The 16616-nt window shown below is 41.7% G+C and overlaps 2 protein-coding genes across 5 annotated transcripts in view; one reads left to right on the top strand and one right to left on the bottom strand.

Moving 5' to 3' along the window:
* The window catches only part of si:ch211-186j3.6 (neural-cadherin), a 434762-nt gene extending 428119 nt beyond the window's left edge, over positions 1 to 6643 (top strand). The window contains exon 39 of the mRNA XM_049561145.1: positions 3288 to 6643. Coding sequence (XP_049417102.1) covers positions 3288 to 3899 — 612 coding nt within the window. The 3' untranslated portion in view covers positions 3900 to 6643. The remainder of the gene's footprint in view (positions 1 to 3287) is intronic.
* Positions 6644 to 6801: 158 nt separating this feature from the next.
* dpy19l3 (dpy-19 like C-mannosyltransferase 3) overlaps positions 6802 to 16616 on the bottom strand; it is a 111409-nt gene continuing 101594 nt past the window's right edge. For all 4 annotated transcript variants that reach the window (XM_049602624.1, XM_049602625.1, XM_049602615.1 and 1 more), the window contains one exon: positions 6802 to 13401. In XM_049602624.1, the coding sequence (XP_049458581.1) occupies positions 13198 to 13401 (204 nt within the window). In that variant the 3' untranslated portion in view covers positions 6802 to 13197. The remainder of the gene's footprint in view (positions 13402 to 16616) is intronic.

The raw sequence follows: 16616 nt of genomic DNA, 5'->3' as shown, positions 1-16616 counted from the left end.
ATTCGTTGACAGCCCTAGTGTGGAGGTTTCATTTTAAGTCCACTCACAGAGTGAATGATTAAAACTGGAATTTCAGCTCTGTCAGTCACCTGTCTGTCAAGCCAACAGCCACCGCTGCACGAAACAACTTGACAAATCCATTTAACAGCTCCACCATGCAGTCAGACACACAGCGCTGCTTATTTTCTGACAAATTACAGCTCAAAACTCGCTTAATGGCTGACACTGCTCCAGTGAGAGAGTTTTGCAGACTATTGAAACATCCTGGCACTGACTATTTACTGGTGTTTACCAACCTGTGGGTGCTCCAGTCTCATAGCACTCATATGCAGAGTTGGGTATAACGTGTTACAAAGTAAGGCGTTAGAGTACTTTGATTACTTTTTGCAGTAACGAGTAACCTAACGTGTTAGTTTGCTGTTTGAGTAATCAAATACTTGAGTTCATTTTCAAACAAGACATCACTTACTTCCGTTACTTTTAGAACGCTGGTCCTTCAGCTCCAAAACAGCAACGGCTGTCTTAAGGTTCTACTAACGGAGATAACGTTAAACCTATCAGTCTGAAAGAAGCCACGGAGCTTGTGACTCGCTACGTGGTCGGAGAAATGCTGCCATTGTCTACGGTGGAGTCTAAATAGGTGGAGCAGGACTTGCTGACAGACATATTTCAGACTCAGGACTTGCATTATGCCTGGTACACGCTACACGCTGGTACTCACCAATTATCCCTGGTCGTCTTTCACGGCGTGTGTGATGTCATTAGGTTATTCTTGTCCTATTTTTATTACTTTCACTATTATTTCAGTCACTGTGTCTGTTCACGTGCCAGCCGACATGTTGTTGTAGTCACCTAAAAGCGTCAGCAGATGGCAGGAGCTACATTTGAAGCGCCATACGTAAACTGTCAAGCTACTGTATCCTCCACAGAAAGTTCTGACAAATGTTTCAGAATAAAAGCCTATTTAGAAAATGGAGGGATTCTCTAGCCGAGGTTATAAGGGGCTTTTAATTTGAAACAAGTGTTGAGTTTGAAATGCGATATGTTAACTTTATGAAGACAACGGAGCGGATAAAAAGTAAATATATAAACACACAGAGGGATTAATAAATAACGGATCGTCTATAATGTAGTTTGTTTCAAATGAAGCCGGGAGCCTCTGCAGTTGTGGTGAGTAAAAGCCCCGCCACTATTTGTTAATGTTATTACTTTATGTCCGACCATGAGGATGTAACATTGTTTGCTAGCTTGATGCTAATGACAGTAACGTTAACTCAGCGATTTGACAAAGTGCCTCTGCTGTTTCACACCATCATTTCCCCCTTTTACTCTGTGTGGTAACATCCCTAGAGGAAATATTAAAAACACTGGGGTGTTGTTGTCATAGCTACAGTTGTCTACGGCAGCAGATCGTTCTGTGTTTCTACTGGTCAAAGTGACGGCTGTGATGGGAGAATTGGATCAAAGTGAAGGGCAAGTGGTCCATAACTTTAATTTTGGAGACAAAAAAATGTAGGCTTAGCGCCCTGTGGTCCATTGCCCAATAGGAAATGTAGAATACTCAAAAGTACTTTAAAAGTGCTTGAGTTACATTTCTCAGGGACTAACGTTGGAAGTACTTTAAAAGTAATTGAGTTACTTTACTCAGGGAGTAATGCAGTAAAGTAACTGGTTACTTTTTTAAAAAGTAACGCAGTAACGTACTTTGATTACTTTTAAAGTAACCCTTACCCGACACTGCTCATACAGTCCAATAGCTCACCACTAACATTTTAGTCTTTTCAATGAAAACAAAACCGACATCTGTTTCTGTTTTATTATCAAAGATCTATTTTTTCTCATCTTAGTCATGGAAAAAAGTCTGTGACAAACATTTTTCAATGATTGTTTTTGTTAACAAAATGAACTATGCACAGAAGCACACTAACACACTTTGCTAGTTAAGTGTACTGTGAAGTGTGATACACCATCAAGCTGTTGTATTGAACTGCTTGCATGAAGGTTAAATGTTTTCAACTCCATTCTTTTTAAGATTGCTTTTATTTGCAAATACTTAACTGTGGATGCAGTATAGCAGTTTTATAGTGGATCAAGTCAGTTCAGTTTGGAATAAAATCATTCACTGTGTGAGTGTGTGAGTGTATGTGTGTGTGTGTGTGTGTGTGTGTGCGTGTGCGTGCATGTGTGTGTGTGTGTGTGCGTGTGCGTGTGTGTGTGTGTGTGCTAGCGTTTTAATTAGGCCCACGCAAAATCCTTATCTCCTCTCTCCAACAGCCACTATAACCCACAAGCACTCAACAGTACTTAAGAGCTTGCATAATATCACAGCTTTGATCGAGACAAACACATGTGGCCGCTCGCACGCGCGCACACACACACACACACACACACAGGAGAAACATGACTTGCTTACATAGATTGTTGCCACACCTTGTCTTTACCCAAAAACCCTCAAGGTCTTGTATTCTGTTCTGTAAATCACCTGCAGCCAAACATACAAAACACACACATACACACACACACACACACACACACACACACACACACACACACAGTTATGATACCCTATAGCAGAGCAGATGCTGCAGTTAATTCTCAAGAGTCTTGTTTGAAAACTCTCTGGAGAAATAAAATCAGCACTTTCCACTCATCACATAATCAGTTTTACAAAGCGACCCACACCTCCTCTATGTGTATCATTTATTCCTCCCCCTCCTCCTCCTCCTACATCGCTCCATTTTTATTTATTTATTTTTTTCATCTCTGCTGCCGTGGTTACAGTTTTGGTGGAATGACATTAGCACTGAAGTGATTGGCTGTTACAGTATATATGAAAGTATTGGCGGCTCCTAAACCCCAATGCACCAGTGCTTACAAGAGATGGATAGAAAGAGAGACACCCTTCATCTCCTTTCTGAATCACCTCCACTCATATTTTTATCTTCTTGGTCTCACTCACTCACACAGATACTCAAAATTACGATGACTTCTCTGAGGTAGTAAATGGAGATAGATTGGAAACTTAAATAGGTGGAACATTCACAGTAAACGTTATGGGGGGAGCTGATTGTTTTTCTGCTCACTTTTCATTTTTCTGCTCTCTCTCTGTCACATTTCATTTTTTTATGCCTCATCTCTCTCACCAAAACATTCCATCTTTCACTCTGGCTCGTTCTTCTGTCTGCTCTCATTTCTGAGCTCTTGCAGTTCCTGTGCTAACTGAGACTCTTCCTCTGCTTTTGCATGTGCGTGTCTGAATGAACATGTGTTGATCTGTGTGTGTCCAGAACGCCTACGACATGGCGGAGCTGCAGAAATCCCTCCAGCCGAGCCCGGCGCAGTCGGTCCAGTACTGCCGCTCCAGAGCCCTGCACCACCCTCCTCCTTCCCTCCACCACCACCATCACCTCCTTCACCAGTCAACCCCAGCCCCACCCTCCACCCAGCCGCTGGACTCTCTCAGCCGTACAACCAGCTCCACCACCCTGCCCCCATCGGCAGCCTCCACATCCTCCACTGCCACCACCACTACCAGCCTCCGCAGGGATGTCCCCCCCACCAGACTCCCAGCCCAGGGCCAGGCCCGCCCCTCCCAGCTGGCTCGTCGCTCCCTGTCCTTCTCCAGCCAGGACCTGGCCCGCTACCTGTGTGAGATCATCCGCGATGCTGACCAGCATCCAGACACGGGGCCTTTCGACTCCCTGCAGGTGTTCTCCACTGAGGGAGGGGGCTCACCTGCTGGCTCCCTCAGCTCTTTCAGCTCAGCAGGGCTGGACGGGGGGAGTGGCGGGGAGGGTGGAGGAGGAGAGGGGAGGAGGGAGGAGACACTAGGGGAGTGGGGGCCTCGCTTTGAGAAGCTGCGGGCGCTGTATGAGCGAGCCGAGGCCAGTGACCTCTGAGCTCACACAGACCAACTGATAGGACCCTGATAACGGGCCATCCCGAAACAATCAATTAGCAGACGCTTAGCGACGGCTGAGGTGGGAAAACAGTGAGAGACTGACTGACAGAGAGACATCTCTCCACACACCTCGCTCGCTGACAACTGACACGGAAGGTGTTGTATTTACTGGATGATGAGCCCCGTCAATCAGCAACGTGGCAGATGAAAGTGTCCCTGTGAAAAGAGCCTGTCGCTCTGCGCTCCCTCTACCTTAGATGACAAAATTTTGCAGGAGCAGACGTTATCAAACCTGCCAGTCAGGTTAAAGGCTTCAGAACGTCACTCTCTAGCCGGGCTACTCATCATGATGGAGCTTAGCTTCACTGTCAAAAAAATCTGTTCCAGTCACAGCCACTGAAACCCCAAATTTCCTCTATTTTCTAACACTCATTGTGAGCTGCTCTGGATGAGTGTCAGCTGAAGGCCTCAAATGTGAAATGAAAATGTTTTGGCCAGGTTATTTTTTATACCTGAGCAAATCAATGCCACATGAAATGTATTTTTAGCACCTTGCTGCTGAATGAAATCTTTGTAAATAAACAAAGGACTCTAACATATATTCAGCTCCGCACTGTTACATGATTCGGCAGAGAAGATGAGTGGGATCATACTGAGTAGCCCATACATCACAGAGTTTGGATTTTCAGTATATAGTGGACACATTGTGTTCTCGCTGCCTGGCTGTACACAGCTTCTGTCAATGTTTGTATGAGAAAAAAACGTGCTTCAGCCAGCACTGGGTTGCAGGGTGAGATTATTATTCTTTCTTCTGGTAATGTGTCCTTCACTGGGTTGAGTAATTCTGTATTGGTTGGGTGTTTCAAGTTTCAATGCTCTGTGGGTTGTAAGACATCAAGCTTTCTACTTACTACTGCGCCTTCGTCTTCATGTGATTTCCTATTCTCATTCGCGCTCCTCCGCTGCGCGTTCCTGCTCACCCAAGGGAGAGTGCACAAAAATTCAAACAGCTTTGTAACAAAGAAATGGGAGCGGACGAGCGGACTGCGGGAGGGAGGAAATACTTGCTCTGTTGCTCTGTTCCACGTACGCTCTTCCTCAGGCATACCAAATGTGGCGGCTGCAAGAGACTATTTTAACAGATGATTGCACGGTAGAATACAAACTATGTCAAACGGCTTTCCAAGGTGACTACTCAATAAATACAAACGGAAGGAGGAGGAGGAGGAGGAGGAGGAGGAAGGAGATTGAGGTGATTATTCATATATAGTTCTGAGCTGTGATACCTGTGCCATACGCAACATTTATCTATTGCCCCTTGCTAAATTACCACATTTTCTTGAATGATGGAAAATGGACTGAAAACTGCAGGGAAATAATAAGTCTGCAGTTATTATCCAAGCTGTGAATTGTCAGCAGAGTGTTCCTCTTGTTTGGCTTCCTTTTCACATCAGTTTGATGGATCTTTTTTTTTCCCCCTCTCAACTCCAAAACTCCTGCTGTTGTGGAACTGGTATGAACAATTGGAGTAAAAAGGAAGAAGAGGCAAAGCCCAATAAAAAAGCAGCAAAGGGAAAGAGGAGCGCTGAGTCTGAGAAGGACCAGTTCTTTTTACCTTTGATAAGAGAGATGATTACAAGGTAAAGGGTTGAATCAGGGAGCAAATGGGAAGGAGAGGCAGAGAGGAAGCATCTTACCATGCCTTGCTCTGTGGCGAAATGTGTCACCAGTGCACCATGGAGCTCAGTTGCTCTGAAGGGAGCTGTAGAGAGGAGGGTGATGCTGGGAGCAGCAGTTTTCTGCTGAAACGGTTTGTTGCACAGCAAATGGCATAAATATAAAAGTCATGTGTCCTAACCTCATCCCACCACTACCCCGCCTCCCTGCAATCCTCCAAAAAGCCGACCTGGCTTCTCCTGGCATTTCAGACGCTGTATTCTGCTGGAAGAAGCAGCAGAGCTCTCATCATGCTCTTTTTATTCTTCTCCACGCTGGCAGAGCCGAGCCTGTCGGCAGAGAGCAGTTAAAGGGTAGGAGTGTGTGAAAACATGTCAGGCCACTAATCCTAATAGGAGCTGATGGCTTGCTGTCATGCTGGAAAAAACCAAAGGATTGCGGGTACTTAAAAAAAAAAAAAAAAAAAAGTCGACAGAGGAGTCGATTCCCAGATTGCAGCTTTCCAGAAACACGCTATTTTCTTAAAAGCCAGGGCAACAATGCAGCTTTTAAAAATAAGAGACTTGCCGGTCAGGTGAGGGTTCAGTCCACTGTGGGATGATGCTTCAAACTAGGACACACAGGCTTTTCTTTTTTAAAGACAGTAGGGATTTCCTAAAGGGGGGATGCTTGTTTGTTTTTTTGTTTTTTATTCCTCTGTAGAAAAGGGCCGAGCCTGAGCCACGCAGAGTGGTGAAGGATGGAGGCACTTCATGCTACACTTCTCTCTCCGCAGCTGTGAGAAGCAGCTCACTCCCCACCACCATTCATTTGTACCATACAACGGCTTCTTAAATGTTGTGTTCCGGGTGCAGACATGTTGTGAACAAAGTTAATGTTTTTACATCATTTGTAAATACAAAGATAGATTAATTACAAATATTGCTTTTTGTCAAGAAAGCACCACATAGATTTAAAATGTGCAGCTACTGAGAAAAAAAAATAAATAAAATCGAACATATCTTTTTTTATCATCAAGATGGTGATGAGCTTTGGACAGTTATGTAAGTGTTTTGTATTTGCTTTGATTTTTTTTTCTCAATAAATTCATTTGTTTGCACCAGTGACTGTGCTGAATCGTGACTGCATCTGAAAAAAGAAACTGTAGAGTTGAAAGAAACGGAAAATGAAGGTTCCGGCCTTACATAATGACAAACAATAAACAACATTGTTGGAAAAAGAAATACTTTATTCATCATACTGCCATTGATGTGGCTAATATCTAACACTGGCATTGGAGCAGACTCTTACTTGACTCATGTATCTTTTATATCCTTTCCACCAATTACGTGTTTGGCAATGAGAACAATTTTAGCTGCAGAGTAAACATTTACTAGTTTGTATGATTTCTGATATGAAAATGACCTGCAGTAGAAAACCCTGCTGTACAGAATTTGCTTGGTGGATTTGTAGAAAAAGAAATAGAGCAAAATGGAGAAAATGACCAAAGGCACTGACATACATAATACAATATTCTTCTTTCAAATAAACACAGGAGCAGACGGTTTCCACTGTTGACAGATTTTACATGTAACAGCGCTTGTGCTGAAGATGACGTTTAGGGTCACAAGCAGCTCTTAAGCAATAATGTAGCCTTTAAGGTGCATCAGTTCCGAGCATTTATCTCAGTGTGAACTCAAGAGTGGCCTACATGTCAGCCAATCATATTGTACCAGGAACCTCTATAGAAAAACCTGTCAATCACCTCTAAAGTACCAATGTGTGGAGGGATTATAGTGTTGCTTCATTACATGTTATTTTAGACCCTTATGCTCCATGTGGAAATTTCACATTCACTAATAGCTTCAATGTATTTACATGGCACTGGCTCAGTGGGATCCGTCTGTTTAGATGCTTCCAGAGAATGTCAGATGGTTTGTCTAAGACTGGCACATGCGTCATAGCTGCAGCTCATCATGAATACTAATTAAATTACAGTGAAATTAACAAAAAAAATCTGAGTACATTTTTACCCAAGCTTCAGCACCACCATGCCCCCAAACACACTAAAACCATGACTGACCCCCCTAAAGACAGCAACACGTGTACTTCACAGCCAGAGCACACATACTGTGTACTTGAATGGTGTGGACCTGCACTGAGCTCTGACCTCAACCTCATCCAACACCTTTGGGATGAATTCATATGCCGTCTGAGAGCCAAATCCCTGCAGCCAGGTTCCAGCATGTTTTTGACAGCCTCCCCAGAAGAAAAGAGGCTGTTCAGCAGCATTTTTACACCCATGCTTTGAAATAACGTGCAAATTACATATGGGTGTAATTAAGCATGACAGTTCAGTTCCTGACCTTGGAAACAGGGCTGTAGCCAGATTTACCAGCCAGTCCAACACCCCCCCAATCTGTATTTTCTGTTTTTGGACTCTTCATTCACTGTGGAGACATACGAGAAAACAGTTTTCTTCACGAATTTAATGTAACACGGATGAGTAGTTGATACACAAATGGTGATTTTGTAGGTGAATTCCTTTAACTAGGACTAAACACGGCTGTATGGGCAACCATTTTCAAATCACTCTGCTCTATTCACTTTACCAGAAAAAAATTGCAACAACAATAACAGTATTCATCCAACAGTTTACAGGAGCGTAAAAAAAAAAAAAACAAGATATAAAACCTTGGACCAAATATTCAAACAAAAAATTCTAAAATAGGAGGAGGACAAACACAACAGTTACTTAAAAACAACATAGAGCCAGTATGAGAGGTGCTCAGGAGCATGGAGAGTTAGGTCTTGAGCAAACTCAATCTGTGGATGAGGAGCATTTGATAATGCTGAAAGCTCCAGGATAACTCAGCAAAAGGACCTTGAGCTGAGATCATTTTATCAAGATGGGTGTAATGAAATGGCGTCCATATAGTTTTGGCCATATAGTGGTAAGATACAAAGACTGCAAAAAAGTTGTTATCATTATTACAGATTTCTGTAGAAGAAAATGTGTTGTTTTATTACAGAATACAATTTGAATCTGGCCTTTAGTTATTTATATTGGAAAGCTCTCTCTTAATTTTCTCTCTCTTTATTCAATCTTTTCGTTTCCCAAGCATAAATATGTATTTAAGTGGCTGCATTTGTTTCAGTAGCATCGACTAGTGCTTTAAAAAACGTGCCTTAGGAAGTGCTGAGCTGAATTCCACATCTGCACACAAGTTAATGGATTTCTTCATCCCCTTTTCATTAAGACAAACCATAGGCAGACGGCGTGCCTCCCAATGAACTACTAATCCCAATATGTATGGAAATTAAGAATGCTGAAAAAAAATATTACATTAGTACACTCTTATTAGACAAACATAATGGAATCACTTCGCTCTCAAATAAAGCAATCAGACATCTCCTAAATTAAACATCCAATATGAAGGCGAGAGGGGGAGAACAAGTGGTGCTGTTCCACACTGATCCCATTGGTATGCATTACAATGAGGCCACACGGTTAACGAACAACAACGGTTTCAAAAGCAACACAACAACTGTGTGCAGGAGTGTACGTGCATCTGCGAGTGTGCGGATTATCAAAGACAGAGGTCCTTATTAACAAGTGTACAAATATAGGCAGACTGAGAGAGAAAAATGAGTGTGTGTCGAACCCACATAACGGCTCATTGTAACAGGCAACTCTGACTGGCCACCCTATAATTACTGACACAGCTCCAGCCTTTCAATCACCTCCTCTCCCCTGCTTTCCCTTTGGTTCCAAAGAAGAAACGGAGAATGAGGAAGGGGTTCAGATCATTGTGAATCCATGCTCTCATCTCTGCTCTGCTGTTTAAACATGAGCCTTTCCTGCCCTCCCTACTCCCCCTGCTCATCCCCACTTTCTTTTCCAACCACAAAGCCTCAGTTTGATATGCAAGTGTTGGCCCCCTCTCTCTCTCTCTCTATCACAAACTATTTTGGATTGCGGCGGGGAATCAGCGTCGTTGTCAGCCTGCTGCAATTTCCTCGCCACTTACATTATTCATGTGTGTTTGTGGCTGTGTGTGTGGGAGATAGAAGAGAGAGTGAAAAGGTTGAGGCTGCTGCTGATGAGAATCGCGGAGCCAACAGCAACAACAACAACAATGTCACAAATATCACTTGGTACCAGCTTTGACCTCAGTTTTACAGCAAAAACACATTTAAGCACCGGTGGAACCTGTTTCCACCCAGGCGGGAATTGAAACTAACAAAATTATTTCCGCTTTCTGTTCAGGGGTAATTGATAGCATCTATCACGGCTGAGCCAAATGTGCCGAGCCGAAGAGTGCCAAGTCCAGCTAATGGTCAATGCTGCTCTCTCCCACATAAACCACAGCTGAGCACGACCCCCAGCTGTCTTCATAAACTCCACTAGCTGAAAAGATACCTCAGGTACAAACAGGACAACACCGCAGTCAAGTTGAAGTCATGTCATGTGCTTTTTAAAGGAAACTTATCAGAAATAGAAGCATGGAATCAGCATTATTAACAATGTTTTTACTTGACCTTACTTACTTACGTGACCATAAGATAAGTAGTGTAACCATGCAAGTCCAGCCGGAGCTTTCAACCACAACCAACAGTCTTAATCAGTAGATGGAGTTTGCTAAGTTCTGATGGAGGCTGATCTGTTTTATCCACAGTACTTATACATGACTGTGTGATATGGTTAAAAGCTCAGCAGAAAGCAGATCTGGACCTTGAGTTGGGATCACAGCAATTTCCAAGGTCAAGAGTACGGCAGCAAATTAGGGCCACCGTAGGTTAAAAGAAAAAAAAAAAAGAATATGGAACTAGGGGAGAGGGGTAGTGATCCAAGAAAAAAACTCAGAATTTCCGAGATTAAATTTACAAATTTACATGAAAAAAACATGAATATTCTCTGATATTATAAAGTCATAAATTTAAAATGAAAAACCTCAAAAACGGCCATTATGTCAGGTGTCGTAGAATAAGGAGCACTATGGTCCACATAGGGAGAAAGTCATGATGGATGAATAGGTCACCTAGGAGATCAAGTCTCCTGGGCTCGTGTCCTATGTGGGAAACACTGGGTTACTATATTTAGACTAAGCTGATTTATTATTTTCAGGTTTTGGGATGTATAAAGCTGCTGAATGCACAATGTGTACATGAACTTGGGTAGAACAGCTGAATAGGCCTGTCTGTGTTAATGTCACATTTTGGCATTTTTGGGGGCATTTTTGCCTTAAATTGATAGGGCAGCTAAGTGTGAAAGGGGGAGAGAGATAGAGAGACAGAGAGAGAGAATGACATGCATCAAGCTATAGGCCAGGTAACGCTGCAGATGTTGACACAGCTTTCATTTTGGAACTGTTTTTGAACCATAAGGGGATGTCTTGATTGGATGTTTAAATGTTCATTCAATGTCTCAGCATTTGCTTGAATTCCCACCAGTGATGACCACAGCATGATGAGGTTGATCCAACCTTGCAAATTTAAGTGATGTGGTTTTGTAACCAAAAAAAAAAAAAACACCACAATTTCCCCCCATTTTTTCTTCATAAATTTGTGTTCAATCTCAGAGAATTTTAGATTTTTTTTCTCAAAAATGTATGATTTAATAATCTCACAGAATATCTGAGTTTTTTTGTAATAAAGTTATAACTTTAATCTTTAAAAAAGTGAGGAGTTCATTCCCTGAATAATACCTGCCTTCCCCAGCTGCGTTTTACCTACAATGGCCAACCAATCTTAGTAGTGCTATGGATAACATTGCAAAGGCTCGGCCACACCAGTAATCAGTTCATTTCAATGGGATCGCCATGCTCTGTGGATTCACTTGCTGTGTTGAAGTTAACCTGTTTGAATTTTTCAGCTTCAGATATGATGAATTTAAACCACAGATGTGCACCTTTGACCAATAGCGAGCCATCTCTACAGTGCTGACCTTTGGGGGAACAAAAAGCCACAGTGTCCAAAATGGAGGATGCTATCGTAGCTTATTAGCTTTGTGGCACTGTGCACTTTGATTTAACTCCTCTATCGAAGCATATAGTGCTCCACAAAAGAGGACTGGTTCACAGAGAAGTATGAGGCAGAAGTCACTAGTACAAATACGACTTTTGAAAAAACTGTATGAAATGGTCCCGTTAGCAAAACCAAGCTAACGAGGCAGTTAGAAGGCTTCTTTGCATGCTTTTACCCCCCTCTTCAATTAAATCTTCATTTAATGAAATTATGTACAAGACAGAGAACAGAGTGCCACAGCACAGTACAAACAAAATAGAAAAGAAGCTCTGTGATCTATTGTGTAGCGCTAGCATGTCTCAGCTGGCTAGCATATTGGTGGTTAGCTCGCCAACCACAGTAGTTCAACTAGCCCTTCAAGTAGTCACAAAAGCACCCAAAGCATCTTTTACCATATATTTTGCAGACGCACAGATTGATGAATTAATTTGCTGTGCAACTTCATGCAAACAGATCCATTTCTGATTTCTGATTCATGCACTAATGCAGTTAAAGGCTATGAAACAAGCTAGTTAACTGCACCTTGAGTTGAAACTGTTTGTCAAAGTAGGAAATACTTTTCTAGGTCATTTCCAATTAGACCTTCATAATTTCTTTTAAAAAATTACATGAAAGCTCCTCACTAGATTTATATATATACTTTAGGGTATTTAAAAACAGCCCATTGCAGTTTTAATCAACCCTGTTCAAATATGGCACGTTCAAGTTTAAATGTTTATCAAATTTTGATAGTTTATTTGATCCCAAATGTCTACCCTTTATACACTTTATTACTGATATAAGTCAGAGCTGCGGTGGCAACTTGCACTTTCCAAGAATGAATAATCGTAAAAGAAAGACTTTGACAATCCCCAGATTTGTTAATCTCAGTAAAACATAGTTTCTCTCTCTATTTGTAATGTACTGTATTTATCTGGAAATACTTTCTTTTACTTATTGTAATGAGTATTTCATGTCAATCTCAAAGTTTTAACTTTTGACTTTATAAAGTTATTTGTGACTTTTAAATGTGCTCAAAGCAAAACTAAAATAATAGATTGAATAAATGATTTTTAAATTATTCTGATTTGATGCTGAATCTAATTTTGATTAATGTTGCTGAACCCCAGGTCTACCCTGTATGAGAGGAAAACAATAATTCTATTACAGTATTTAGAAGTAGCAGTGATTAGTGTTTTGTTCATTTCATGATGCTGTGCAGAAATGACACTGACTGCTTCTAATGAAACTAAATAATTAGTAGTTGCTTGTGGTATTCCAGACACTACTTAGAGGCCTAATAGTCATTTCTGTGTCTGTTTATCTGCACTAGTGAGTGCTGAGAGAATGGCAGGGTGGGTGGCTGGACACAGAACAGCCCGAAGCAGGACTCCTATAGGTGCTTCCACACTCCACTAACTAAAACAATGCAGCCCCAAGCTTGAACCGGCACACTGCTCTAACACCACAGTTCACAGAGCCATGTGTTGAAAAAATAATGGGCATGATCACAGCTGGGCACAGTGCAGAGGAGACAGAGGAACAGCGAGGACTCAGTGCTTTTTATCTCTTCTTCTCCTCCGTCTCTCTCCCCTTTGGCCTCTGATGGGGGTTTTCTCACAACCCTGAACCTGCTACTGAGTCGCAATGGGCTCTGACGAGCTCTTGGTGCTTTTCTTGCGCTTCTTCTTGAGCCGGTACACATGGAAGGTTTTGTTCTGGAATGTTCTGGTGAATAGTGCAGTGTAAGCCGCCGTGTCTGTCTTGATGGCCTCGCAGAATCGAGGGTGGGAGGCCGGGACAAGGTCTGGGTCATTCTCTCCCGGTCCGTCCATGATCTGATGATACAGAGAATGAGCATGTCATAATCAACAGCAACAAGAATGACAGAAGGTTAACACTAATGTATGTTCTTAAAAGAGACGTGTTAATAAACAGACAGTTAGCTGCTGTAAATAAACACCAACAGCAGGGTGACCGACAGCCTCTCACAGCCTCTAATTGCACTTTGCATTCCTGCCAGCTGGATCAGGGGCCTCATTAGAGAAAAATATCCTAACTGCTTGTCCTATCTTTACTTTCAAACACAGGAAAAATCCTTTCTTCCTTTTACAGAAGCAAGTCCTAAACTCATGGCTGCGTCCTCTCCTATCTCGGACCTCCTATCTTACCTTCTAGCTGTAACTGTAGATTTGAATCTTCAGCACTCGTCTTGTCATGCCTGTATCTTGGATTATACCGGGTGTGACAAGACATAATATCAACAGCTCTCACTTGTCACTGACTGGCTAGCGTGCGATCATGGGCAAACTATAATTACACCCTCGCGGTATGGCGCTGCAAACCGGTCAAGTTGTAGTTGATGGCTCCAATGTAGCCATGACAGTGGACAATGCTTCATATATGGATGCTGCTGCAAAGAACCTACATATTCTAAAATACTGATGCTTCACACACATCTTCAGCCTGGCAGCACTGAGGATCTATACACACAGCACAGTTTCATGGTGGACGCCCTGTCCAATTAGCGTCACTTTGAACATCTAATATTGCTGCACATGTAAGGGCCAAGAGGTGCCAGGTTTCAGGAGAAAATTAAACAGTGAGAAGCCTTTAGAGACTTTTCACCCAGAATACAGTTCTCTAAATAAAACAATGAGTACTTATTGTGGTCATATTTAAAGATACTGAACATTATAAATATTAACAATCAGAACCTTCACTGCAAAATGATCTCTATCAGACTTATATCTTAAAACAACCTTTCCATGTGCCTACATGGAAACCCTTAAGGCAGAGAGAGCACACTTATCTGCCCTTCCATGCGCCTACATGGAAAGTCATGGAAAGTTGTCTTCTCCATCAGTTGATTGGGCTGTTTGATAACAGCTGATGTAGCTGGGATGTGGGCTGAGCTTGGCATCGTGTCCTGCCTGAACTAACGCTATGCTCATTATTTGTAAATGCTTAATAAGGCAGGGAATAACTTCACCTGCTTCCTCAATCACTTCCACTTTAGTCTGGTGTGGTGATGACAGCATTACACAGGGGTGGAAGTGTATGGAAAAATGCACATGACTGACTGACTAAATGTGGAAAAACTGAGAAATGTTGTTAAAATTCCACTTTTTTAAAGACATCTCAGACTGTTCATCATCTGTTTGAATGGATAAATGTTTCCAGAATGAACTTGTGCTTCTTTACACTAAGAGAAAGGGAACAATTGGGAGGTGCTGGTATTCACTGGTTATTATGAAATAGTTTTACTGGTCCGGCTTACTCTGTATCAAATTGGGCCATGTATGACCAGTAAACTAAATGAGTATGACACCCACGGTCTACACCATTCTGACTTGGGATTCCTACCTTGGAATTGTTACTATTGTTATTATTAAAACTTCCCATGTTAGGACAGTTCTGTAATTGCCAAATTCCAATTCTAAAATAAGATAGGATTTTTCCCCTCAATGCAGTTAGGAAACATGTTCCTGTACTGCAAGAAGTTTGATGGATTGATGAATAGCTTTTTTTGGAAATGAAAAAAAGGAACTAGAAAGAAATACTAAAGAATGGTGATTATTTTTCTATAAATAACCGTAAATGGTACTAGAGACCAAATACATTTGATATATATAATTCCAAACATAACAATGCTCCAAAGAACGAAGAAATGAATAAGATGCTCCTCATCGGTATTAAAGGAACATTTTAAAGGCCTTGGAAACCTATTTTCTCAATCATCTTCCAACGATGAGTGATCAGATTGCCATGACAACACTATTGTCTGCCAAGGTTCACACAGTTTGGGTTATTTCACAAGTGTTTTTTGTAATTTGTGTTTTGTCCTTGCATTTCTCACTATTTTGAGGTGGATATTTCTGTGCACAAATCATATACAAGTAACCTTTAGATCAAAATGTGACTGAGGTTGTTTCTTCATTTTTAGAGAAGTGTCAGTCACATCTGATCAAACCACACCCACACAGACCTGATGAAGCAGTCCTGGGGCTGTACTGATGCACTGTTGCACATTTCAGAACTTTCAGAACTAAATTGATTGTTGCTTATTTAGTCATGAATATGTTAGGCAGTAGCGAAATACTTGTGATTTGAAATCTGGGGGCATAGTCATAAAGCTTCCTGATACAAAGAGTTGCTCCTGGTGAGGAAATTCGAAAGAAACTCTTAGAATTGTGACATTCTCTAAGAATTTCCCCTCACAGTGAAGACTAGATGCTGGTAAAGATAAAGGTTTTTCATATAGCATCTTTGCCCTTAAGATAGCTTCTAAGGTGAATAACTGTTAGGAGTAGGGAGGAGGACTTTTAAAAGACTGAAGATTTTTTTAAAAGGGAAAAGAGGTAGAAGAAATATTCTCCAAACGCTGGATGACACTGAGTTATTAAAATGCTTCAGATTATCCCTCGCACAGGGATGTTTGTGGCCAATGTCATTAGACATGCACTCACATCTCCCATCTAACGCAGAAACACCATTACGCGGGTCGTCGGTGGCTTAGTGGGTAGAGCAGGCACCCCATGTACAAGGCTGCTGCCGCAGCGGCCCAGGGTCAAATCCAGCCTTTGGTCATTTGCTGCATGCCATCCCCCCCCCCGCTCACACCCACCTGCCCTGTCCATTAAAGGCAAAATGTTGAAAAATATCTTTAAAAAAAGAAACACCATTATGCCTAAAATGAGAGTGATCACAAGTTCCAAACACTAAGATGTTAATATAGAATTCACCAGCACGGTAAATAAATGTGAGCAAATAAATTGAACAACTAAAAGCACAAGCCTGTGTTGTTAAACACATAGGCTACCTTTACAGTGAGGCTCATAATTTCTTCAACAAAAATGTTGCAAAAAAAAAAAGTTACAAAAGTATATGTTCATGTCTTCATGGAGACTGAATTCTGTGATTAGGCTAATCGATTTCACTGTTAATTCTATGCCCATTAAGAGTGCATTTTATCTCTATTTTTTTCTTTTTGATCAACCAATCACATCTTACTATAAAATGACGAACACTCTGTCTGTGTGTCTGTTCCGAG

This window comes from Epinephelus fuscoguttatus, linkage group LG2, assembly GCF_011397635.1.
Source record: "Epinephelus fuscoguttatus linkage group LG2, E.fuscoguttatus.final_Chr_v1".
NCBI lineage: Eukaryota > Metazoa > Chordata > Actinopteri > Perciformes > Serranidae > Epinephelus > Epinephelus fuscoguttatus.
Note: the sequence above shows the minus strand (reverse complement) of the source record. Positions and strands in the feature narration are given on the sequence as shown.